A 25,192-nucleotide genomic window follows, 5' to 3' on the forward strand; every position below is an offset into this window, starting at 1 on the left:
AGGGTTAACAGGTGACTGTGGTTCATCACAATTCTAGCAATCTATCCTGCTTCCAGTAGTTCCTGGAGCAGCCAAAATCAAATTTTCCTTTATGCAAACATTCTAAATGCATCTGAAGTGAGTTCCCTCAGGTTTCCTCAGCAGAAACCCTAAAATTAAATAAATAACTTCTTTTCCCTTCTTCCTGCCTCACAATCCCTCTTCCCTGAGGAAAATAATTACTACATCAGTGGTCTTGTTACTTCTCGTTCTACAGTTTTTATGGCTTTTTACGATCACTTCTTCCCTCTGGTTTTAGCAATGTGATCGGGCGCCTACAATTTCTAGTACTTCATCTTGTTCTCCTTCCTGTCTTGATGGAGACATGCTGTAGAATTAAAGCAAAATTATGCTGTCCCCTCAGCCTGTTGTATCTTGAACTGCTCTCCAATGGTTCTTCTTCCCAATTTCAATGTAGGGAAGTCTATAATCTTACTACTCAGATCATGGCCAAAAATCAGCAGAATCACCATCACTCCAGAACTTATTACAAATGCAGAATCTCAGGCCCGCTGAATCAGAATGCACAGCTTCAGTGAGCCCCCTGCTAATTTATTCGGGGAAGGGAAGTTCTCCTCTATCTTCAGTGTACATGGCATTAAATGTGTATTGCAAAATTACCTGTCCCAGATTTTTGTTCATCTTTTATTTCTGTGGCTGTGTTCGAAACAGAATCTTTCTTGTCACCTGTATCCTGAATGGGATTTCAAACAAAATAATCAATACCTACAGTATATTTCATAGACTATACAGTTAATTATTCAAAATATGAATGAGAGTGTAATACCTTCAAGGCCGGTTGTTTCTGAGAAGACACTGAAAACCAAAAGGGATACATAATCAGTCATATGTAAATATGATAAAGTTATCCATACATTCATGCAGTGTTACCATCAAGCTGTATCCTCCTGCCTGAATTAGCATAGGCTTTGATGTTTTCTACTTTGTGTATTGGGACAGGAACATGACAGAATTACACTGCAGAAAACAGAAGTATAGTCTTCACGCAACAAACACTTCCAATTTCATATGTGATATTATTCTTCATATGTCTATTACTACAATAAAACAGTGTCTATATCAATGTGGATATGCCGAGTGATGAGGACAAATGTGATCTAAAATTAGAGCAGCGACTCATACACTTGGGAATCAATGTCGAAGCAGGTGAGTAATGCTCCTGCATGTTTTTCATGTAAGACATCAGAGAGATTTATACCATTATACTACAAATATTTATCATGCTCTTAAACTTGCCTGACAATTGAGCAGGTAAACAAGGACAATGGCACTTTAGTTGAATGTACACTTCCCAAGTGCTCTGTGGAAGTGTCCCGAATTGATCAGCTTAAATATATGTTTGGTGAATCCTAGCATATAATATTCTTTATTTCTCACACCCCTGTGGAGTCATAATGTGCCTACATTTCTTGTATCCTCTAGTTTAGCCTTCAGAAAGTTTCTTCATCCACTCATGGCAAGAAAGTATAATATATAAACCTCATCAAAAAGTATAATAAATCATCAAATTTGGCATACTTATACAAAATAAAGTTACTGAAAGCATTAGATATGAATAAGCTTTTCCATTTGGAAATTGCTCTCATATTCATTGAAAATAATCACTTTAGGAGTCAATTAATGAATTCAACATTATTTTTCTTTCTAAAATAGTCTGGTTTGAAGGATCATGTTATTCTCTAAACTATTTTCATTAAATTGCTATTTTGTCCAAAAGTTAGCTCTCTGAACAACAAAGCCAATGTATGCATATTTACATTTATCTCATTTGACTCACTGATAACAACAAAACATATATCTCTGATGCCCAATAATAACAAAGAGGGTTAACAGGTGACTGTGGTTCATCACAATTCTAGCAATCTATCCTGCTTCCAGTAGTTCCTGGAGCAGCCAAAATCAAATTTTCCTTTATGCAAACATTCTAAACGCATCTGAAGTGAGTTCCCTCAGGTTTCCTCAGCAGAAACCCTAAAATTAAACAAATAACTTCTTTTCCCTTCTTCCTGCCTCACAATCCCTCTTCCCTGAGGAAAATAATTACTACATCAGTGGTCTTGTTACTTCTCATTCTATAGTGTTTATGGCTTATTACGATCACTTCTTCCCTCTGGTTTTAGCAATGTGATCAGGCGCCTATAATTTCTAGTACTTCATCTTATTCTCCTTCCCCTCTTGATGGAGACATGCTGTAGAATTAAAGCAAAATTATGCTGTCCCCTCAGCCTGTTGTATCTTGAACTGCTCTCCAATGGTTCTTCTTCCCAATTTCAATGTAGGGAAGTCTATAATCTTACTACTCAGATCATGGCCAAAAATCAGCAGAATCACCATCACTCCAGAACTTATTACAAATGCAGAATCTCAGGCCCGCTGAATCAGAATGTGCAGCTTCGATGAGCCCCCTGCTGATTTATTCGGGGAAGGGAAGTTCTCCTCTATCTTCAGTGAACATGGCATTAAATGTGTATTGCAAAATTACCTGTCCCAGATTTTTGTTCATCTTTTATTTCTGTGGCTGTGTTCGAAACAGAATCTTTCTTGTCACTTGTATCCTGAATGGGATTTCAAACAAAATAATCAATACCTAAAGTATATTTCATAGACTATACAGTTAATTATTCAAAATATGAATGAGAGTGTAATACCTTCAAGGCCGGTTGTTTCTGAGAAGACACTGAAAACCAAAAGGGATACATAATCAGTCATATGTAAATATGATAAAGTTATCCATACATTCATGCAGTGTTACCATCAAGCTGTATCCTCCTGCCTGAATTAGCATAGGCTTTGATGTTTTCTACTTTGTGTATTGGGACAGGAACATGACAGAATTACACTGCAGAAAACAGAAGTATAGTCTTCACGCAACAAACACTTCCAATTTCATATGTGATATTATTCTTCATATGTATATTACTACAATAAAACAGTGTCTATATCAACGTGGATATGCCGAGTGATGAGGACAAATGTGATCTAAAATCAGAGCAGCGACTCATACACTTGGGAATCAATGTCGAAGCAGGTGATTAATGCTCCTGCATGTTTTTCATGTAAGACATCAGAGGGATTTATACCATTATACTACAAATATTTATCATGCTCTTAAACTTGCCTGACAATTGAGCAGGTACACAATGACAATGGCACTTTAGTTGAATGTACACTTTCCAAGTGCTCTGTGGAAGTGTCCCGAATTGATCAGCTTAAATATATGTTTGGTGAATCCTAGCATATAATATTCTTTATTTCTCACACCGCTGGGGAGTCATAATGTGCCTACATTTCTTGTATCCTCTAATTTAGCCTTCAGAAAGTTTCTTCATCCACTCATGGCAAGAAAGTATAATATATAAACCTCATCAAAAAGTATAATAAACCATCAAATTTGGCATACTTATACAAAATAAAGTTACTGAAAGCATTAGATATGAATAAGCTTTTCCATTTGGAAATTGCTCTCATATTCATTGAAAATAACCACTTTAGGAGTCAATTAATGAATTCAACATTATTTTTCCTTCTAAAATAGTCTGGTTTGAAGGATCATGTTATTCTCTAAACTATTTTCATTAAATTGGTATTTTATCCAAAAGTTAGTTCCTTGAAAAACAAAGCCAATATATGCATATTCATGATTAGCCTATTTGAATAGCTAATACCAACAAAACATATATCTCTGATGCCCAATAGTTACAAAGAGGGGTAATGTGTCACTGTGGGTTATCACAATTCTAGCAATCTATCCTGCTTCCAGTAGTTCCTGGAGCAGCCAAAATCTAATCTTCTTTTATGCAAATATTCCAAATGCATCTGAAGTGAGTCCCATCAGGTTTCTGCAGCAGAAACCCCAAAATTACATAAATAACATCTTCTTTTCCCTCCTTCTTGCCTCTCAATCCCTCTTCCTTGAGTAAAATAATTACCACATCAGAGGTCTCCTTAGTTCTCTTCCTACATTGTTTATGGGTTATTCCAATCAGTTCTTCCATGTGGTTTTAACAATCTGATCTGACACCTATAATTTTTATTACTTAATCTCTTTCTCCTTCCCTTTATGATGGAAACATGCTGTAGAATTAAAGTAAGAATACGCTGTCCCTTAGCCTGTTATATCTTGCACTGCTCTCCAATCATTCTTGCCAATTTCGCTGTGGGGAAGAACATAATCTTACTACTCAGATCATGGCCAAGGACCAGTAGCATCGGCGTCACCCGAGAACTTATTACAAAAGCAGAATCTCAGGCCTGCTGAATCGGAATGTGCAGATTCAATGAGCTCCCTGCGATTTATTCAGGGAACAGAAGTTCTCTTCTATCCTGAGTGAACATGACATTAGATGTGTATTCCAAAATACCTGTCCCAGATTTTTGTCCATCCTTTATTTCTGTGGCTATATTCGAAATAGAATCTTCCTTGCCACTTGTAGCCTGAGTGGGATTTGAAACAAAATAATCAATACGTAAAGTATTTTTCACAGACTATATAGTTAATAGTTCAAAACAGAAATGAATGTGTAATTACCTTCAAGGCTGGTTGTTTCTGAGAAGACACTGAAAAGCAAAAGGGATACATCATCAATCATAGGTAAATATGATACAATTATCCATACATTCATGCACTGTTACCATCAAGCTGTATCCTCCTGCCCCTATTAGTTTAGGTTTTTATGTTTTATACTTTGTGTCTTGGGACTGGAACATGACAGAAATACACTGAAGAAAACACCAATACAGGCTTCACGAAAAATACACTTACAATTTCAAACATGATATGATTTTTCATATGTCTAAAACTAAAATGAAACAGTGTCAGTATCATTGTGGATATATGGAGGGATAAGAACAAATGTGGTCTAAAAACAGAGGAGCAACTCATGCACCTGGGAATCAATGTCAAAGCAGGTGGTACATGCTGTCACATGTCTTTAGTGCAAGAGATGAGAAGCAAATACACCATTATACTACAACCATTCATCATGCTCTTTAACTTGCCCGATAACTGAGAAGGTACACAATTACGATGACACTTCAGCTGAATGTACACTTCACATCTCCTCAGTGGAAGTGCCCTAAATTGATCAGCTTGGATATATGTTTGGTGAATCCTAGTGGACAGTATTCATTATTTCTCAGAACCATGTCGTGTAATAATTGCCCAAGTTTCTTGTGTTCTCTAGTTCAGCCTTCTGAAAGTTTTTTCATCCACTCATGGCAATAAGGTATAATATATAAACCTCAATAAAAAGTATCATCATTTATCAATATTGACATACTTCTACAAAATAAAACTGCTACAAGCATTAGATATTAATAAGCTTTCACATTTGGAAATGACTCCAATATTCATTGAAAATAACCATTTTATTAATCAATTAATGGATTCAACATTATTTTTGTTTCTAAAATAGTCTGGTTTGAAGTATCATGTTATTCTCTGAAGAATTTTCATTAAATTGCTATTGCATCCAAGAGTTAGCTCCTTGAAAAACAAAGCCAATGTATGCACATTCATGTTTATTTCATTTGAATAACTAATATCAACAAAATCTATGTCTCTGATTCCCAATAGTAACAAAGAGAAGTAACGAGTCACTGTGGTTTATCTGAATTCTAGTACTCTTTTCTTCTGCCAGTAGTTTCTGGAGCAGCCAAAATCAAATCATCTTTTATGCAAATATTCTAAATGCATCTGAAGTGAGTTCAGTTATACTTAGAGTCATAATTTAAAAAATCATTTTCTTTGTACTCATGAAGGCTCCTAATATTCCTACATTTCCCGGACTCAGCAGTTCAGCTCTTTTGCCATCTCTTTTTCCACTTTTGCAAAAACATACATGTCAAAGAAATCATGCATAATCAGATTCCCATGTAAATAAGGTAAACAAAATCTCTAAATCACAAGAGACTTCTTTTCTTATTAATAACCAACCAAATATATACATATGTAAATATATATATATATATGTGTGTGTGTCATGATTGCCAAGAATATTGGTAGTTTTTTTTAGTACTCAAGATATACATTCTTTTATTACTTTGTTTCTAAAGCTAGTTTGACATAATATACGATAGGGGTCTCTCAGGTCCTTTTATGAAATAACTACCTCAGCCAACACAGCTTTCCTAAAGAAAAAAAAAAACACTTTTTCTAGATTAAGCTGCAACCCAATATGCTAACTGATGTGAACGAAGCACATATCATTGATGTGCAAAACTTCTAGGGAGGAGAAATGAAACCCTGTGGGTCACCCTCATCCTTCTAACTTCCACTTTCCATTAAGTGACTCCCCAAAGTCTCCTCATCAGAAACCTCCAAATTACCTAGCTAGCTGCTTTCTTTGTTCTGCCCAATTTGACATACACTCTTTTTCGTTCATAAATCGAATAACCATATTGGTGGACTTCATTCTTTGCCCTCCACATTCACTTCTTCGTTATTCTCACCACTACTGTATGTGACATTTGTACAATCCCATTCTGACACATGTGAAGATAAGGTTTTGCTTTATTAAAATGTTAAATGTATCAGACACTTGACTAACGTGTACAAATTCCTTCTTCACAAAAGCAGCCCCATGGCTTCCTCTCTCCCACAGACACTCTTTCACAGCTGTTCTTCACTCACATTGGTTTGAGTATCTATCATCTCTTATTTTGTCTCTATGCTTTCACATCATATTATGAGTTATTATCATAGGCTCAGCAGCCTATCTTACCTATTTTCCTCTCCAGCAGACAGTACTGAGTAGTAAATTAGAATCTTCCAGGATATGAACCCTTTCACGTACACAAGACTTTGTGGAGCTATTTTATGTTTAACTACACATAAAACCACTATGTCTATGCCTTCCAGAGAAATGGGTTCTGAAATGTTATTGAACATAACCTATTTAAAAACTTCTTTAACTACAATGACACTGCCTCTCCTCATCTTCAGAAATAACTTGTGAAGTTATTTCTGAACTGCACCAACATCTTCAGAAATAACTTGTGAAGACTTGAAAACATGTCAGTAATTGACATGAAAAATGAAGAATGATGTAATTTTTTGCAGGTACAAATAAGACACGCTGAGATCCTTACTAGATCCAAGAAGAGCAGAGTGCCATGAGACAGGAAATAAATATGGAACAGAAATATTTTCATTTGTAATGAAAATTATTCTATTTACAGTTTTCAGAAGAGAAAAAATACACACACACACACAAACACACACACACACACACACATTCACACACAAAAACCACAGCAATACAGCTTTACAGGGTGTTTTTTCTTCAAGGGCCTATTTGTCATTTGACATCCGGGAACACTCTATAGGGATCAACAAAGGGGTTCTAAATTGTGACCTGAGTAGATTAGAGTTTAACATTCATGAGGGGGAGCCAAGAGGACAAGTAACACTTTGACCATTGGCCATTTCCTCTCCTTACTGTCATTCTCTGAAAAGCACACACTGGATTTTCTCAAGGTCATGACATGTCAAAAAGACATGCTTTAACGGGGAAACAGTTGCAATCAACACAGCCATGGGAGAGATACAGCTATGCTTGCTAGGATTTCCCATACTTCTGTTTCATTTCTAATATAGTACAAATCAATAAAAGCAACCACATAAGCATATCCATGCTGGTATGTCACCATATTTATGTCCATATGGTATCAACATGAAGAGAGCATAATTAAATATGCTGCAGTCATCACATGGCATATCATTAGATCATACAATAAATCAAATACCTCACTGGGTCAACATGGATAGATCTGATATATATATATCACTGATTTTACAAAGACCAAGTTGCAGTCATTGTGTGCACTGTCTGAACTTTTCTACAAGGTTTTAATACACAAAATCAAGTTCTACATGTTATCTAGGAATATGCACATATGTTGTAAGAGGTTTTTAATGTGCATTTGGGTGATTTCTTTTTCTTTTTTAAAAAAAATTTAATTCCAGTTCTTGGTTACATGTCGTCAATAAGTTTTAGTAGTATAGAGAACCCTAAAACCATAACAGCTCAGAATGACTGTCTTAAAGGCTGTGTCTACCAAAGAGTCAGGAAAGCATGACTACTTACTTTCTTCATTTTTAAAACTCAGAGGTACCCCACACACACTCCCAAATAAAACTGCACACAAGTTCTTTAGTTTAATTAGATCCCATTTGTCAATTTTGGCTTTTGTTGCCATTGCTTTTGGTGTTTTAGTCATGAAGTATTTGCCCATGCCTATGTCCTGAATGGTACTGCCTAGGTTTTCATCAAGGGTTTTTATACATTGAGAACTTACTTTTAAGTCTTTAATGCATCTTGAGTTAATTTTTGTATAAAGTGTAAGGAAGGGGTCCAGTTTCAGTTTCCTGCACAAGGCTAGCCAGTTTTCCCAACACGATTTATTAAATAGGGAATCCTTTCCCCATTCCTTTTGTCAGGTTTGTCAAAGATCAGATGGTGTCGATGTATGGCATTATTTCTGAGGCCTCTGTTCTGTTCCATTGGTCTATATATCTCTTTTGGTACCAGTACCATGCTGTTTTCATTACTGTAGCCTTGTAGTATATTTTGAAGGCAGGTAGCATGATGCCTCCAAATTTGTTCTTTTTGCTTAGGATTGTCTTGGCTATATGGGCTCTTTTTTTGGTTCCATATGGAATTTAAAGTAGTTTTTTCTAATTCTGTGAAGAAAGTCAATGGTACCTTGATGGGTGTAGCATTGAACCTACAAATTACTTTGGGCAGTATGGCCATTTTCAAGATATTGATTCTTCCTAACCATGAGCATGGAATGTTTTTCCATTTGTTTGTGTCCTCTTATTTCCTTGAGTGGTGGTTTGTAGTTCTCCTTAAAGAGGTCCTTCAAATCCCTTGTGAGTTGTATTCCTTGCTATTTTATTCTCTTTGTAGGAATTGTGTATGGGAGTTCACTCATGATTTAGTGCTCTATTACTGGTGTATAGGAATGCTTGTGAATTTTGCACATTGACTTTGTATCCTGAGACTATGAGGAAGTTGCTTATCAGCTGAAGGAGATTTGGGGCTGAGACAATTTGGTTTTCTAAATATACCATCATGTCATCTGCAAACAGAGACAATTTGATTTCCTTTCTTCCTATTTGAATACCGTTTATTTCTTTCTCTTGCCTGATTACCCTGGCCAGAACTTCCAATACTATGATCAGAGTGAAGAGGTAACCTACAGAATGGGAGGAAATGTTAGCAATCTGTCCATCTGACAAAGGCCTAAAATCTAGAATCTACAAGGAACTTAAATAAATTTACAAGAAAAGAAATGATCTCATCAAAAAGTGGGCAAAGGATATGAACAGACACTTCTCAAAAGAATACATTTATGCAGCCAACAAACATCTGAGAAAAAGCTCATCATCACTGATCATTAGAGAAATGCAAACCAAAACCACAATGAGATACCATCTCACGCCATTTAGAATGGCAATCGTTAAAAGGTCAGGAAACAACAGATGCTGGAGCAGATGTGGAGAAATACGAATGCTTTTACACTGTTGGTGGGAGTGTCAATTAGTTCAACCATTGTGGAAGACAGTGTGGTGATTCCTCAAGGATCTAGAACCAGAAATACCATTTGAGCCAGTAATCCCATTACTGGGCATATACTCGGTGTGTGTGTGTATATATATATATATATATATATATGTACAGTGGCTCGTTCCTGTAATCTCAGCTACTCAGAAGGCTGAGGCAGAAGTATCACTTGAGAAGCCCAGGAGTTTGAGAACAGACTGGGCAACATAGCAAGACTCTTTATTAAAAAAAAATCATGCAGGCTGGGCACAGTGGCTCATGCCTGTGATCTCAGCATTTTGGGAGGCCAAGGTGGGTGGATCACATGAAGTCAAAAGTTTGAGACCAGCCTGGCCAAACATGGTGAAACCCCATCTCAACAAAAATACAAAAAAAAATTAGCTGAGTGTGGTGGCACATGTATGTAATCCCAGCTACTCGGGAGGCTGAGACATGAGAATCGCTTGAACCCAGGAGGCAGAGGTTGCAGTGAGCCAAGATTGTGCCATTCCACTCCAGCCAGGATGACAAAGTGAGACTTCATCTCAAAAGAAAAAAAAAATCATGAACTTTTGTACATGCCTTAGACCTTGTAGGAAAAAAAGTATAAGACTTTGATGCTTTATTACAGAGACTCTCATGATTTGTTACAAAGCAGTTCTTTAGAAACATACTTGGAGGCTATACTAAAATTATTATTTATACTATTTGTAGGCAACTAATGAATTAAGAACTCTTATTTCCTTTCTTATGTGCTTAGCATATACTTATCAAATGCAAAGAAGAATACATTATCAAAATTTGTTACCTTACCTGTGAATTGCAGTATAAAATAGTCATAATTCTAACAGAATCCTATCACACTGACAGAAAATGGCATCATTAGTAGAATCAATATAATGAGCAGGCATTGTCAAAGAACATGATTTCTGGACAAATGAACCAGGTGCAGCTAGAACAGCAGTCCCCCTTATCTGCTGTATGTGTAGAAAACACATATTCAACATGATGTTCCTCTTCTCTCACACCGCAACAGCAATCATCAACAGAGAAGATTTCTGTGACCAAATATGTATTTTTCCCCAGCAACAAGCAAACAATCAATTCCTATGGGTGCCCTGTAATTCTGGCACTATCTACTTGGGGATTGTGTCAGATCCCACAGGTTGAGGGCTTAGTACCACAAGGCTATTCCCCCACAGCAGTTACAAGTCTGGGCCTCCAGAACTTCTAATCAACTTCCAGTTGGACTTCAAGTTGGGTTTCCCAGGACCCCCTCTTTGGTTTGATTAATTTACTAGAGTGGCTCAGAGAACTCATGGAAACACATTTACCAGTTTCTTATAAAGAATATTAAAGGATACAGATAAAGAGATGCATAGTGCAAGATATGGGGGGAAAGTAACATGCTTCCATGTCCTCCCAGGGCACTCACCCTCTGGGAACAACCATGTATTCTCCATATGCCTTCATGTATTGGAGAGGATCCAGGCAGCTGAATACAGCTACCTGGATGCTCTCCAAATCCAATCCTTTTGGGATTTTATGAAAGCTTCATTACATAGGCATGACTGATTAATTGAACATTCAGCCCCTCTCACATCCCAGGAGGTGAGGGGTGGGGCTGGAAGTCCCAACCCTCTAATCACACCCTGATCACTCTGATGATGAGCCCCACCCTGAAGCCATCTGGAGGCTGCCTGCCATAAGTCAATCATTAGCATACAAATGATATCATGTTGGAAATTCTGAGGATTTTAGGAGTTGTATGACAGAAAATGGGGTTGAAGACCAAATATATATTTCATAATATGACATTGGTGGTTTTACTGACTGCAGATTCAGGTACCCATCGTCAACCATGGTCCATAAATAAAATTCCAGATGTATATACATCATAAGGTTTAAATTGCCTAAGAGTCTGAGTAGTATGACAAAATTTGAGCCATTACATCCCAGTCTGCCCAAGATGTGAATCGTCCCTTTGTCAAGTGCATACACATTATATGTGATATCTACTCACTAGTCATTGACATAATCTGTACCTAACATCCAACCAACAATATCATCATGGTTCACGGATCCAAGATCACGTGAAGCAGATGATCTTCTTTCTGACATATAGTCAAATAGAAGGTCAATAGTAGCCTAAGACTACATGGCAATGCCTACTGCATTTGCCTCACTTATCACATAGCCATTTTATCATCTCACATCAGTGCAGAAAGTAGGGTGACTATAGTACATGATATTTTGTGAGCTCACATTCACATAACTTTTATTACAGTATATTGTTACCATTGATCTACTTTACCATTAGATATTATTAATCTCTTATTGTGCCTAATTTATGCATTAAATTTTATTATAGATATATATATATTTTAAAATTATTGTACACATAGACTTCAGCACTATTCATGTTTTCAGGCATTCACTAAGGGTCTTGAAATGTATCCCCCATGTGTAAGAGGAAATTACTGTACTTATTTTGTTGAAACACAACAGTTTCTCCACCTCTTCAGTTTAATCTAGGTCTATGAAAACTGTACTCTGTTCTATGGCAAAACACAGGATACAGAGCAGGGTCAAGGATCCCTGCAAAGACTTTTCAGCTGCCAATGCAGAAGAGCCTAAGAGAGATCAGTGTCCTTACTCTCACTAATCCTCTCCTAGGGAAGATTCTGGTAGTTTGCTTAGTTCTAGCTATTCATTCACCCTATGTAGGGCACAAACAATCCTTAAATTCTGCTTTCATTTTTAGCTCCTTCAAAAAAACACACACAGAGAAAATATCACTCCCTTAAAAGCTTATCCAATCTGAGTCTTGTTTCCTTGTCAGAGAGAAGCTTATAAAGAAATACTGGGAATGGTATGGCAAGTTGCCAGGGAGTACTTTCTAATATATAAAATATATATAAAGGAACCATAAACTCACTGGAGCTACCAAGATGTGCCAACAGTTGTCTCACTACCTAGTGGGAAAAACAACAACAACAACAACAACAAATCTTTGTCACTTTATGTAAACAAAAATAGTATGACTCTCTTGGCATTTTTCATGATGGAGAACCTAGTTATAAGTGAGTCATGTTATAATAATATAGACTGTTTTCAAAGTGATCGCTCAAAGAAAGAAGGTGAATAAGAAACATATTTGTATGCCTACAGTATTCGCTAGCTGGTCTTATTTCCAACTGCAAGGTAAATAGGAAAGACTTTCTGACTCCAGTTTTATAAAGTACAACCTCTTGAGATTGTCCCTTTCCACTGCTAGTCTATCTGGACCCATCTCACAGAGAAGGATGATCCAGTTAGTGCTGTGTAGTACACAGCATGAAGTCATTTTCCTCAACCCTCCCCATTATGTGGCAAATGTCTATATAAATTATGCTTTTTCAACATGTAAAGCATATGCCATTAAATCCTACATTAATAAACTAAAAGCAAAAAAGCACAATGGATGGCTTAATTGAATACATTCAACTGTCTTGGAAATTATGTTCTGTAATATAGAAAAAGATATCCACTATGTTATCCTTAATATATGACTATGCTGGACATATCAAAACTATGGGGACAGCAAAAATATTAGTAGTTGACAGGGGTTAGTTGTGAGGGAGGAATAAAAAAAGAGAGACAAATTTCAGGGCAGTGAAAGTATTCTAATGGCGGGTATATTTATTATACATTTGTCCAGCTTTATAGAAGGTACAATACCAAGAGGGAACTTAAATATAAACTATGGACTTTGGGTGATTATTATGATGCAACAATGTAAGCTTCTCAATTGTAACAAATGTACCACTCAGGTGGGAGATATTGATAATGGGGGGAGCTATGCATGTGAGGGGGGATGGCGTATATCAAAAATCTCTTTAGGTTCTTTTCAATATTGCTGAGAATATAAAACTGCTCTTAAAATAAAGTTATTAATTTTTTAAAAAGATTTTCACTGAATCTTCTATTACTAATATATTGCTATATTACCATATATTATAGCAAGATGTACTCAATTTGAAACACAATATGAATATTCTCTCCAGAATTATAGTATATAAAAGTACATAAAGCAAATAACTTAATTGTATTAACAGGCAAGAAAATAACTGATAAATGATTGATTTTTTAAATTTCATAATTTTAAACAGAAATTTAACAAAATATAAAACAAAACTGAACCATCTATATAATTAAAATGAAACAAATTTTTTATTTTAATTTTAAATGAGAAATCATTACTTATTTTATCTAACCATTTTACTGAAAGGTTAATCGAATAAGAACAGACTATAATTACCTAATATTGCCATAGTAACTTCTGTATAGAAACCTGTTAAATATTCACCAAAATTCCAAAATCTAACAGCACAGAAACTTAGTATTTCATATTAAGTTGCAACTGACGCAAATGAAATAAGCACCATGCTATGTTATATTACCATGTTATTCACTATCAAATAGAATTTTTAAGACACCTAAAATTAAGTTGGGGCTGTAACTGCTGTGAAGAAAATAATTCATATAACAGTCATAAGACTGTCATTCTTAGAAAGGCCTACATGCAAAACTGGCCCTTTGCTGGTGTTTGGAAATTTGCATTTTAAAGGTTTGTCACCATTTCCTGAGAAAAGTAGCTCACTATACCTAAACTGTTTGCATAAATAATGTGGTTGACTCTGAGCAGCTGCTTTTCTTCTGGAAGTGTGGAATTTTTGTATATGTGTGAGACAGAATGCCTATGTAACTAGTTTCCATAAGAACCTGGGATACTGTGTAAGTCTCTAGTCAGACTCATACTGGTAGACAATATTGCCCATGCGATGTCAAAATTCGAAGCTACAGGAATTCAGCACATCCTGGTAACTCCACAGGAGAGGGCTCCCGGAAGCTTGTGCCTGGCTTCCCCAAGACTTGCCACATGCCCCTTTGCCCTGAGCCAATTTTACTATGTATTCTTTCACTGTAACAAATCAAAGCCCAGAGTAGCACTGTTTGCTGAGTCCTTCCAAGTGAATCGCCAAACACAGAGGTTGTCTTGGGAAACTGACATAGTGGCATTATATGAAATTAGTTTTCTTTAAGGTGATGTGACCTCTGACTACGATCAGAAGGCTGTTTATAAAACACCTTTCCCTAATCTGTTCTCCTTAACAGTTGCCTTTGAGATTCCTGTATTTCCGCATGAATAAATCCATAAAGGAATAGAAATAATTATGCCAAAAAATAATGAAAAACAAGCAGCAATCCTATTTTAACCAGAATAAAAATTTGAGAATATGGAGATTAAAAATATATCCCATAGTATGAAAGCTTGTAGAAGAGAAACAAAAAGATCACAGCCAATTGTCTTCAACTCACCAAGGTTTCTTTTATAATAACTGGGGATCAGGCCAGGTGCAATGACATGCACCTGTAGTCCCAACTACTCCAACGGCTAAGGCAGGAAGATTGCTTGAGATCAAAAGTTTGAGGCTGCAGTGGAGATTGTGCCTGTGAACAACCATTGCACTCCAGCCTGGGAAACAGAGTGAGACCCTGTCTCTAAAATGTATTAGTAGGCTGGGGGCGGTGGCTCACACCTGTAATCCAAACACTTTGGGAGGCTGGGGCGGTAGGATCACAAGGTCAGGAGATGGAGACCATCCTGGCTAACACGGTGAAACCCCGTCTCTACTAAAAATATAAAAATTAGCTGGGCGTGGTGGTGCATGCCTGGGCAACAGAGCGAGACTCAGTCTCAAAAAAAAAAATCTATTTATAAAAACATACATAAAATAATTTGCATCATTCAGGTCATTGTGATAATTATAGAAATATATGTAGCCATTGGCTATAATACTGTACTATCGATCATAGAGCTCATTTAATTTGTTTCTAATCTTTTTTCTTAAGTTCTTATAAAACTAAAAATATCTATTAAAACTAAAAATCATCTGTTAAGGGCAGTTCTTCATAGAACAGGTGGAAAAGTCAAACGCTGCATTTAAAATGTAGGATGAGTTATCCACTTCTGCTCTCAAACAGTGGGTTTTTCTTATTAAGTGCCAATAGGACTTTAAACTCATTTTGGGGAATAAAGGAAGTTATAGACCAGCACGATGGCTCGTAACTATAATTCCAGCACTTTGGGAGGCTGAGGCAGGAGGATCACTTGAAGCCAAAAGTTTGAGACTGGCCTGGGTAAGAGAGAGAGACCCTTGTCTCTAAAAAATAAAAAATAAAAAAGTTAGCTTGGTGTGGTGGCATATGCTTGTAGCAGTATCAGCGACTTAGGAGGCTGAGGTAGGAGGACCATCTGAACCCAGAAGTTTGAGGCTGCAGTGAGCTATGATCACACTATTGTACTCTAGCCTGGGAAACAGCAAAAGACTCAATCTCAAAAAAAAAAAAAATCAAGAAACTTATATATAGATGGTTAAAGGTGTGGTAATCCAACTGACCAAATATTCCAGCTAAGTAACAGATTACCAATATTTGAAGAAATATAATACCAGAAAAGTGTTTTACATTAAAACTATGTCAAGTTTGAAAATTTAAAAGACACCTTAAGTGTCTTAACTTAATTTGAAAATTTAAAAGACATTTAAAGTTTGAAAATTTAAAAGAAACTTAAAATCTTAAAGGAGCAGCATCACTTACACTGTCACTGTGCTAAAGATATAAAGAAGTTTAGCATTAAAGATTAATAGAATACCAGATATACTTTAGAATAGGTAGCTAATTCTCTTAAAAGAAAATCCTATATAGTTGTCAAAAATACCTGTGTTAGAAATGTGTTCTAATAATATTTTCTTTAGGGATGAAATTCAAAAGAAAACAGTAAAAGCAGAGATATTACAAGAGGTCATGAAAAGGGAATTGCACTAAAACAGTGTCCCAGAACACAGAGACTTGGTATACTTAGCATATCATCTTATATTTTTCTCCATGATGTTATATAAAAGATGTCAGCTTCTCCAAACTGCTGATCTGTAGGCTACTTCTTTTTTTATATATACTTTAAGTTTTAGGGTACATGTGCACAACGTGCAGGTTTGTTACATATGTATACATGTGCCATGTTGATGTGCTGCACCCATTAACTCATCATTTAGCATTAGGTAGATCTCCTAATGCTATCCCTCCCCCCTCCCCCCACCCCACAACAGTCCCTGGTGTGTGATGTTCCCCTTCCTGTGTCCATGTGTTCTCATTGTTCAATTCCCACCTATGAGTGAGAACATGTGGTGTTTGGTTTTTTGTCCTTGCCATAGTTTGCTTAGAATGATGGTTTCCAGCTTCATCCATGTCCCTACAAAGGACATAAACTCATCATTTCTTACGGCTGCATAGTATTCCATGGTGTATATGTGCCACATTTTCTTAATCCAGTCTATCAGTGTTGGACATTTGGGTTGGTTCCATGTCTTTGCTATTGTGAATAGCTACAAACCACTGCTCAATGAAATAAAAGAGGATACAAACAAATGGAAGAACATTCCATTCTCATGGGTAGGAAGAATCAATATCGTGAAAATGGCCATACTGCCCAAGGTAATTTATAGATTCAATGCCATCCCAGCAACCTACCAATGACTTTCTTCACAGAATTGGAAAAAACTACTTTAAAGTTCATATGGAACCAAAAAAGAGCCCGCATCACCAAGTCAATCCTAAGCCAAAAGAATAAAGCTGGAGGCATCACACTACCTGACTTCAAACTATACTACAAGGCTACAGTAACCAAAACAGCATGGTACTGGAACCAAAACAGAGATATAGACCAATGGAACAGAACAGAGTCATCAGACATAATGCTGCATGTCTACAACTATCGATCTTTGACAAACCTGAGAAAAACAAGCAATGGGGAAAGGATTCCCTATTTAATAAATGGTGCTGGGAAAACTGGCTAGCCATATGTAGAAAGCTGAAACTGGATCCCTTCCTTACATCTTATACAAAAATTAATTCAAGATGGATTAAAGACTTACACGTTAGACCTAAAACCATAAAAACCCTAAAAGAAAACCTAGGCAATACCATTCAGGACACAGGCATGGGCAAGGACTTCATGTCTAAAACACCAAAAGCAATGGCAACAAAAGCCAAAATTGACACATGGGATCTAATTAAACGAAAGAGCTTCTGCCCATCAAAAGAAACTACCATCAGAGTGAACAGGCAACCTACAGAATGAGAGAAAATTTTTGCAACTTACTCATCTGACAAAGGGCTAATATCCAGAATCCACAATGAACTCAAACAAATTTACAAGAAAAAAACAAACAACCCCATCAAAAAGTGGGTGAAGGATATGAAGAGACACTTCTCAAAAGAAGACATTTATGCAGCCAAAAAACACATGAAAAAATGCTCATCATCACTGGCCATCAGAGAAATGAAAATCAAAACCACAATGAGATACCATCTCACACCAGTTAGAATGGCGATCATTAAAAAGTCAGGAAACAACAGGTGCTGGAGAGGATATGGAGAAATAGGAACACTTTTACACTGTTGGTGGGACTGTAAACTAGTTCAACCATTGTGCAAGTCAGTGTGGCGATTCCTCGGGGATCCAGAACTAGAAATACTATTTGACCCAGCCATCCCATTACTGGGTATACACCCAAAGGATTATAAATCATGCTGCTATAAAGACACATGCACATGTCTGTAGACTACTTCTGATTGAAACTTGAAACTCTCGAAATGCGGCTGTGTTATGATTCCATGTTGGAGAGAGTCAGGATGTATGTGCTTTGGACAAGGTGGTTCCAGTTACTGCTGCCAGACTTTTGTTTCAGAATGCATCCAGAAGAACTTATCAGGGATTTCAGTACAAACTAAGTATTTCCACAAGGAGCAGATAAGAAGACCACAGTTTTTCTCACACATTACCCTTAGGTTTTGACAATTCTGTAAAAGTGTGGGCACATGTACTCAGAAGTCAAGACCATTTTCCCTGACCCTGTGCACGTAGCTTCTGCAGTTACAAAAGGGTTACGCAGGATCTTGGTAGATTTGTTCCTCCATATTTGGACAACAGACATACCAATCACATCAATAGCCCACATTACACCTCAAAAATGGTTCTTTTGAAAAGGGTACCGCCAAAGAGCTTTTAAAAGTTAAATCTAATTGGCTTTTGAGTAATCTTACTTGTTAGAATTCATACTCCCTCCTTAAAATTCTCACTTTTTTTATTTTTGCAACATCACTTCCTCTGACTCCTCTCCTACTTTTCTCTAGCCACTGCTCATTCTCCTTCACTAACTCTTTTTTTCCTGGGGGTGTGGAGGGAAAGTTGACATTCCCAGGGTTTTGTCACAGGATAGCTTCTCATTCTACATCTGCATCATGGACAGCTCATTGAGATCGATGACTTTGCCTAATAATTATAATAACATCATTCTACGTCTGCATCTCCAACCTCAGATTTGGAGGGAAGGGAAGTTATTCTTCCCTGTTGACCAGCTGTACTTCTCCAGTCAGTGAACATGTCCTACTCCTTTCTTGTGTGCAGTATAAAGGCCAGTACACAACCTGGAAACCTATGAATGATCCAAGATTTCTCTCTCCCCACTAATGTTTTACATTCAATGTTCACTAAATCATATTAACTGTACCTCTTTTCTGCTTCTGCTTTATATTTCTACTGCCACCAAATAAATATGTTTATATTTCCTAGATCAACATGGCCTCTTCACTGATGGTTTTCACAGGAAAAAAATTCCCTATCAACTATTATTGTTTTTTTTATAAATAAAAAATTAAGTAAAACAAATAAAGAAGGCATACGGGCAAGAAAAAGACCAACATTTTAAAATGAGTAAATGGAGTAAATTTACTTTATTTTACCATGGATGGGTGAACACCTTACACTAGATTGATAGTAGTTCAAGCATCGAACTACAAGCAAACTAAAGCTTCAACTACTGCAAAAGCTTCCTTTCTCTAGCTTACTTTCTTGTACTCAGAATACAATATATAATATATATAACATACCAAATATGTATTTTCAACAGCATGGGGATTGGCAGCACTAAATCCCATGTTGTTCAAGGGCCAACTGTAATTATTGATTCATTTAGTAATTGCAAAGAATTTATTTTACAAATTAAATAGAAGTTCTAATTATATAAAAAGTCTAATTCATTATTATGTGACTATAAAAAAATACAACATAATAACTTAAAATTTGTTTTCTTATGTACACAAAAAGATCATCTAGAATATTAGGAACCATAATTAAATAATAATTTTTTTCAAACAATACTGAGATTATAAATTACCTACAATTAACTTTTTAAATAATTATAAAATCTAGACTACTAAGTATTTTTTAAATGTGTGCAATTTAAACAGTGATTTTTTTAAACTGCTTTTTTATAATCAAAACATCTTTATTCTTTTTTATCTATGGTAGTACCATCAAGAGTAATTCACTATCAGAAATCTTACCTGGATCGCTATTTATAGAAAGCTCTTCATGTTTCTTTCTTTCATATTCATAAATTAGTTCGAAAATGCTATTCATAAAAATAAATGAAATTAATATTTTAATACTATTATCAAAAACATTTACCAAATATACTAAATTATTAGAGTATCTTGAACAATATCAGGATGTTAATTATCCTATACACTTCTCTTCTGTAAGCTCTACAAACTGCTTAGTACCTTTCTAATTAAATAATAATAACAGGTGAAGTACTCATGAAGTGAAGGCAGTATAGCTCAGCAAACTATCTCACATCAGCTTGACATAATGGAAAGTCACCTTCCTGGCTCTTACTGGAAGGTCCTGGCTCTATAGCCAACAGGTATTTGCTCTTAAACAAGTTGCTTCTCTTAGGCACAATGTCTTCTTCTAGATTTTACTATCTTCTTTCACTAGGTTGTTATATAGGTTTAATGAAGTAGCATTTTTAACATTCACAGAGAAATAGTAAAGCAGTGGAGCTTGTTCTTGAACTTTATCGCTGAAACTATTTTGAAATCCCAAATCAAACCCAATGTGTATTTTTTCATAGGTTCTAATATTCAAATGCTTCAGTTTAAGAAAAATGTTAAGTCCTAATTTTGCTTATTGTTCTATTATTTCTGGCTTATAATTCAGGGTATCTCAACTATTTCTTAATTCATAAATAAATTAATTTATGAATACATTATTTCATTAAAATAGGTAACACGATTGTTAACTATTATTGAGCTCATCAATTCCAAGGGCAGAAAACTAACAGATGTCAAGATCTGGCTTGGGCTACCACTGTTACTTCTCTACAGACTCTAACTGAATGAGCAGATGTTTGCTAGAATGATGGTTCATCTCCATCAGTGATGTTATCTCCAACTGACATGGAAGACAAAACCCTACTTTCATTTTTTTTAAGTTCCATGAAGTAGATGCAAGTTGACATTTTCTCATTTCCAAGATAAATACTAACAAAATATTTACACAACACCCCATGTGTTACTTATCTCCATTCTCAGTTTATAGATCACCTTACACAAATGTTTTTGTAGTGAAAAATCACAATTCTAATATAAGGGGCCACCCATTTTGTTTTGATTCAAACTGTGACTTAGCCAGCAAACAGTCAAATGACCTTCCCGTGACTGCAAAATATGAAATGCTTCACCATGCTAGTTTTCTCCGTATTGTTCCAATTTTAGTATTTGTGCTGCCAAAGCAAGCACAAAGCCTTACTTTTACATATAACTGCTGATAAGTCATGGATGAGGGTTAGCTCTGTTAAATCTAACTAACAAACTTGAGACTTAGATAATTCCAATGAATGGCTTCCTGTGAAGTAGAATCCGAAAATATTTTATAAACTTGAGATAGTGATGCAAGCAGCTGGAGAGATCTTCATTATTATAGAAAACAGATCACTTGAGGGGCCAACCACAAGTTGATGCCTACTACTCTAAGGAAGGATGGCATAGAAGCTTCCAATGCCTGAGAAAAGCTCTTACACTGTTTATTTAAAAAGTCTCTGGGTACAGATCTGGTAGCAATAAAGAAAAAAACTGTGATCTCTCTCTACAACATTATTTGAATATCTCTGATAGTTGAGAACTATCCCAACTAATATTTGCTTTAAAGAGAAAAAAAAAGGGACTCAAAAAATAACTCACCATGAAGGTCTAGAAGCCCAGGTTAAAATGTGGGCTTTACATCAGGTTTTGAGAATGGGTGAGAGTGTCAATTTGCTCCGTATGTGTGTTGATAAAGTTAGAATATCCAGCTAACAGAGCAAGGTTCTGCTGTTTTGGAAACAATGGCTTAGGATATAAGTATGTGCAAGTGAACTAAAAAAAATAGTTGTAACTTTGAAGCCTTTTTATGGATCAACATGAAGATTGAGGGATCTCAAACAGAAAGGGCATCCTGGTGGCAAAGGTTAATCATTACCAGACTGCAAGAGTACTTTCAATGGCAAGAAAGCAGCAACAGAATCAGCGAAAACAAAGCAATGATTAGAATGTCCTTTCTCCTTCTCCTTCTGACTTGTAGACACTGATTGTCTTCCTTGGACTTAGGGAGCCCCTTAGGTTCTTGAAAAATTCCATGATCAGGCTATAGTAGATGGTCCCCAGTACACAGCTCAAGGTTTTTTGATAAACTGGACATTTTGAGACCCAAATAACTAATTAGAAAAATCAAAGATGTGAAACTACTTTATCCTAGGCATGGGGGTTATACTTGAAATAAAATGGACAACATTGGAATCCCTAAGGAGAAAAGTCCTAAAAGTATCCAAATCAAGAATCCTGCACCTACTGCTACTTATCTAGGCTTTTGCTTGATTTCTTTTGCTTGATTTCTGGCTGATGAAGTTGCACAACTCTCGAAAACTTAAAAACTTGAAAATTTATCACTTGAAAACTACTTGAACCAAACTACGCAATCTCACCTGATATATAAGATGCAATTGTTACAATTATTTTAAACTTCAATTTAGTGTTCACTAGCCTTTTTATGTAAAGACTTACACTCTATTATCAGCCTCACTGGCATAATCTCCTGCAATCTTTCGAAACGCATCTCGAGAAAACACATCAATATTGTGCTGCAGAAGAAGAATGACTATATCTTTTTCTCCAAGAGTAACAGCATGTATGAGGGCTGATCTAAAATAACAGAGAGGTAATTAAAAACTTTAATGACATTTTAAAAGCTAAGTTTATATACTTTATCAACTTAATATGTTGCCTGTCCATGTAGAATTAACCCAATTACATGTACTAAGAAACAAGCATCTTGGGTGCTCAAGGGTTTATCTTTGCAAGTTACCACAAAGGTTAAAAGCAAGGAACAAAAAGGAAGGCTCTTGTCCTACTGTGGGTGGTATGACATAAAGTTGCTAACTTAAAGTCCTTTGATGGGCAAGAAACTATGCTCAGGCCACCTATCTACAGTAGGCAAATTTAAGTGAAAAATTATTCATTTCTTCCCTAGTCTGATACTATACATTATAATGCAAAATCAGCTAAAGGGTCAGATAAGAGCTATCTGCAGGCTTAAAACAATAATATTAATAGGAATGCTAATAGTAGTAGTCATAGCTTCAGTTAACGATGCTGATAAGCATGTGCTAGGCATTTAATTAAACACTATATATATATATATATGGAGGATAATAATATATCCTTCAAGGATGGTTGTGTATAAGTAATATCACATATATATAAAATTAGTATATTATATATAATCTATAAAATATATAATATACGTTGTATATTATATATTATCTATAAAATATATAATATATAGTGTATTATATATTATCTATAAAGTATATATTGTATATATTATATATTATATATGATGTTACTTACATTATATTCTTACATACATATGTGTGTATATATAATATATGCACATACTTATATGCTCAGCCATTGTTTCCAAAACATCAGCACCTTGCTCTGTTAGCTGGACATTCTAACATTATATATATATATATAATGTTACTTACACACAACCACCCTTGAAGGATATATTATTACCCTCCTTTTCACAGAAGAAAACATACTTGGCAATAAGTAATGTTACCAAGGTCACACATCTAGCAAGTGGGAAAGCTAGGGATTAAACCCAGTCCTGTGTGAACCTAAAGCTTGTCTTCATTAAAGTTTTATCCATTTAAAGCTATCTTTTCTCCCCCTCCCCATATCAATTAAAAACAACATCAAAACACAGTAGAAATGAAAAACTAACATGAAACCCCTTTAGCTAATGTAAGATCATACAATCAAAAGCATCACATTATTACACTGTAAATAACACCACATCATATTACAAATAACAAACATCTATCAATATACAGAGCTTTCTATATATAGAAGCCTTTTATGTGTATAATGTCTATATAGAGAGACGAATCCTGCTATACACTGTTCTTTATGTTACTCAGTCCAAATAATTGTTTTTCTACCTAAGTGATGATCTGTGTTGATATTTCTCACTATATCCCAATAATTAAAAGTTAGTCTTCTTATTAATGTAATATTTGTGACTTGAGTGACTGCTACCACTCTAAAATGACACTCAGGTTTAAAAACAACACAATAAGAACTAAGGTCTGTACCTGCCAAGATAATCAATGGCATTTACATTTGCTTTTTTCTTTAATAAAAATTCCACCATTTTCACTTTTCTTCGACTCACAGCAAGTAACAGTGGCTGAAATTCACACTGTAAAATAACAGCAACAATTTATAATCACAAAATTACATATTTATCAACTGAACTGAAAACCTTATGTAAGTAAGATCCTGTGAGCTTCAATATATACAATTGAAAGGTCGTAAGAGGTAGTCCCTTTCTTTTCCCTCCTCGGTGCTTTTCTATGTTCTGCTCCTTCCCCTGGAAACAACCTCCTCTGCCTCACCACAAGAACTCTGGTCATCTCCAAAACTCGCTTCAAACATTTCCCAGTTCCAAGAATCTTTGCTTCTGTCCCAGCATTTAGCATGGCATGTTTCAAGGATTTAATTGTTTCCCACCTGAACCAAGAGCTTCTTGAGGGCAGCAGCTGTATTTTTTTCCCTATGTCCTCAAACTCTAAGACACAGTAATAAATGTTTCAGGTATTTTTATTAATGATCTAAACTATTATCTATAGAGCGGTGTTTCTTAAACTATTAATATATTCCAAAGGATATTTACTTTACCAGAATTTGAACATTATACCCCAAAAGAGAGACTCCATGATCACCCATGTTTGAAAAATGTTACAAAACTGCATTATGTGTCTAGTATTTGAGAAATCTTTTGAACTTCACCTAATCCCTATTTGTAAATACTTATTTTGGAGAATGTTAACATTTGAGAAATGAGAGTTTCAGGGATACAGTTGTGAGAGCTTACCAGTAAAGGTGGAGGTTTCCTCTGGGTGACACACACTTGCCTCATTCTCTTCTATCGATGGTGTGAGAATCTCAGGTGACAATGTCAGGAGCTCCTGAACACCTGAGCACCTGACATTGTCATCTGAGATCCTGACACGATTGACAGTTCATTTGAAGCCTCTCTCTTTTTAATTCGGAGAGCCGGGCTCTGAATTAATAGAGATAGGCTTCGAGTG

At 35.8% G+C, this 25,192-nt stretch overlaps 1 protein-coding gene across 3 annotated transcripts in view; it reads right to left on the reverse strand.

The window, feature by feature from the left end:
- Window positions 1-25,192, reverse strand: part of LOC100989612 (ankyrin repeat domain-containing protein 36C-like) — a 47,828-nt gene that overhangs the window by 13,272 nt on the left and 9,364 nt on the right. For 2 of the 3 annotated variants that reach the window (XM_055107638.2, XM_063594784.1), the window contains exons 4-12: window positions 24,194-24,300; window positions 22,596-22,733; window positions 20,058-20,125; window positions 4,589-4,617; window positions 4,422-4,494; window positions 2,709-2,737; window positions 2,543-2,615; window positions 827-855; window positions 661-733 (exon numbers count right to left, since the gene is read on the reverse strand). In XM_055107638.2, the coding sequence (XP_054963613.1) occupies window positions 661-733; window positions 827-855; window positions 2,543-2,615; window positions 2,709-2,737; window positions 4,422-4,494; window positions 4,589-4,617; window positions 20,058-20,125; window positions 22,596-22,733; window positions 24,194-24,300 (619 nt within the window). Of the gene's footprint in view, window positions 1-660; window positions 734-826; window positions 856-2,542; window positions 2,616-2,708; window positions 2,738-4,421; window positions 4,495-4,588; window positions 4,618-20,057; window positions 20,126-22,595; window positions 22,734-24,193; window positions 24,301-25,192 lie in introns of those variants that run through there. The other variant, XR_008624315.2, reaches the window with a different exon arrangement.

The sequence above is a fragment of the Pan paniscus genome, chromosome 12 (assembly GCF_029289425.2).
Source record: "Pan paniscus chromosome 12, NHGRI_mPanPan1-v2.0_pri, whole genome shotgun sequence".
Taxonomy (NCBI): Eukaryota; Metazoa; Chordata; class Mammalia; order Primates; family Hominidae; genus Pan; species Pan paniscus.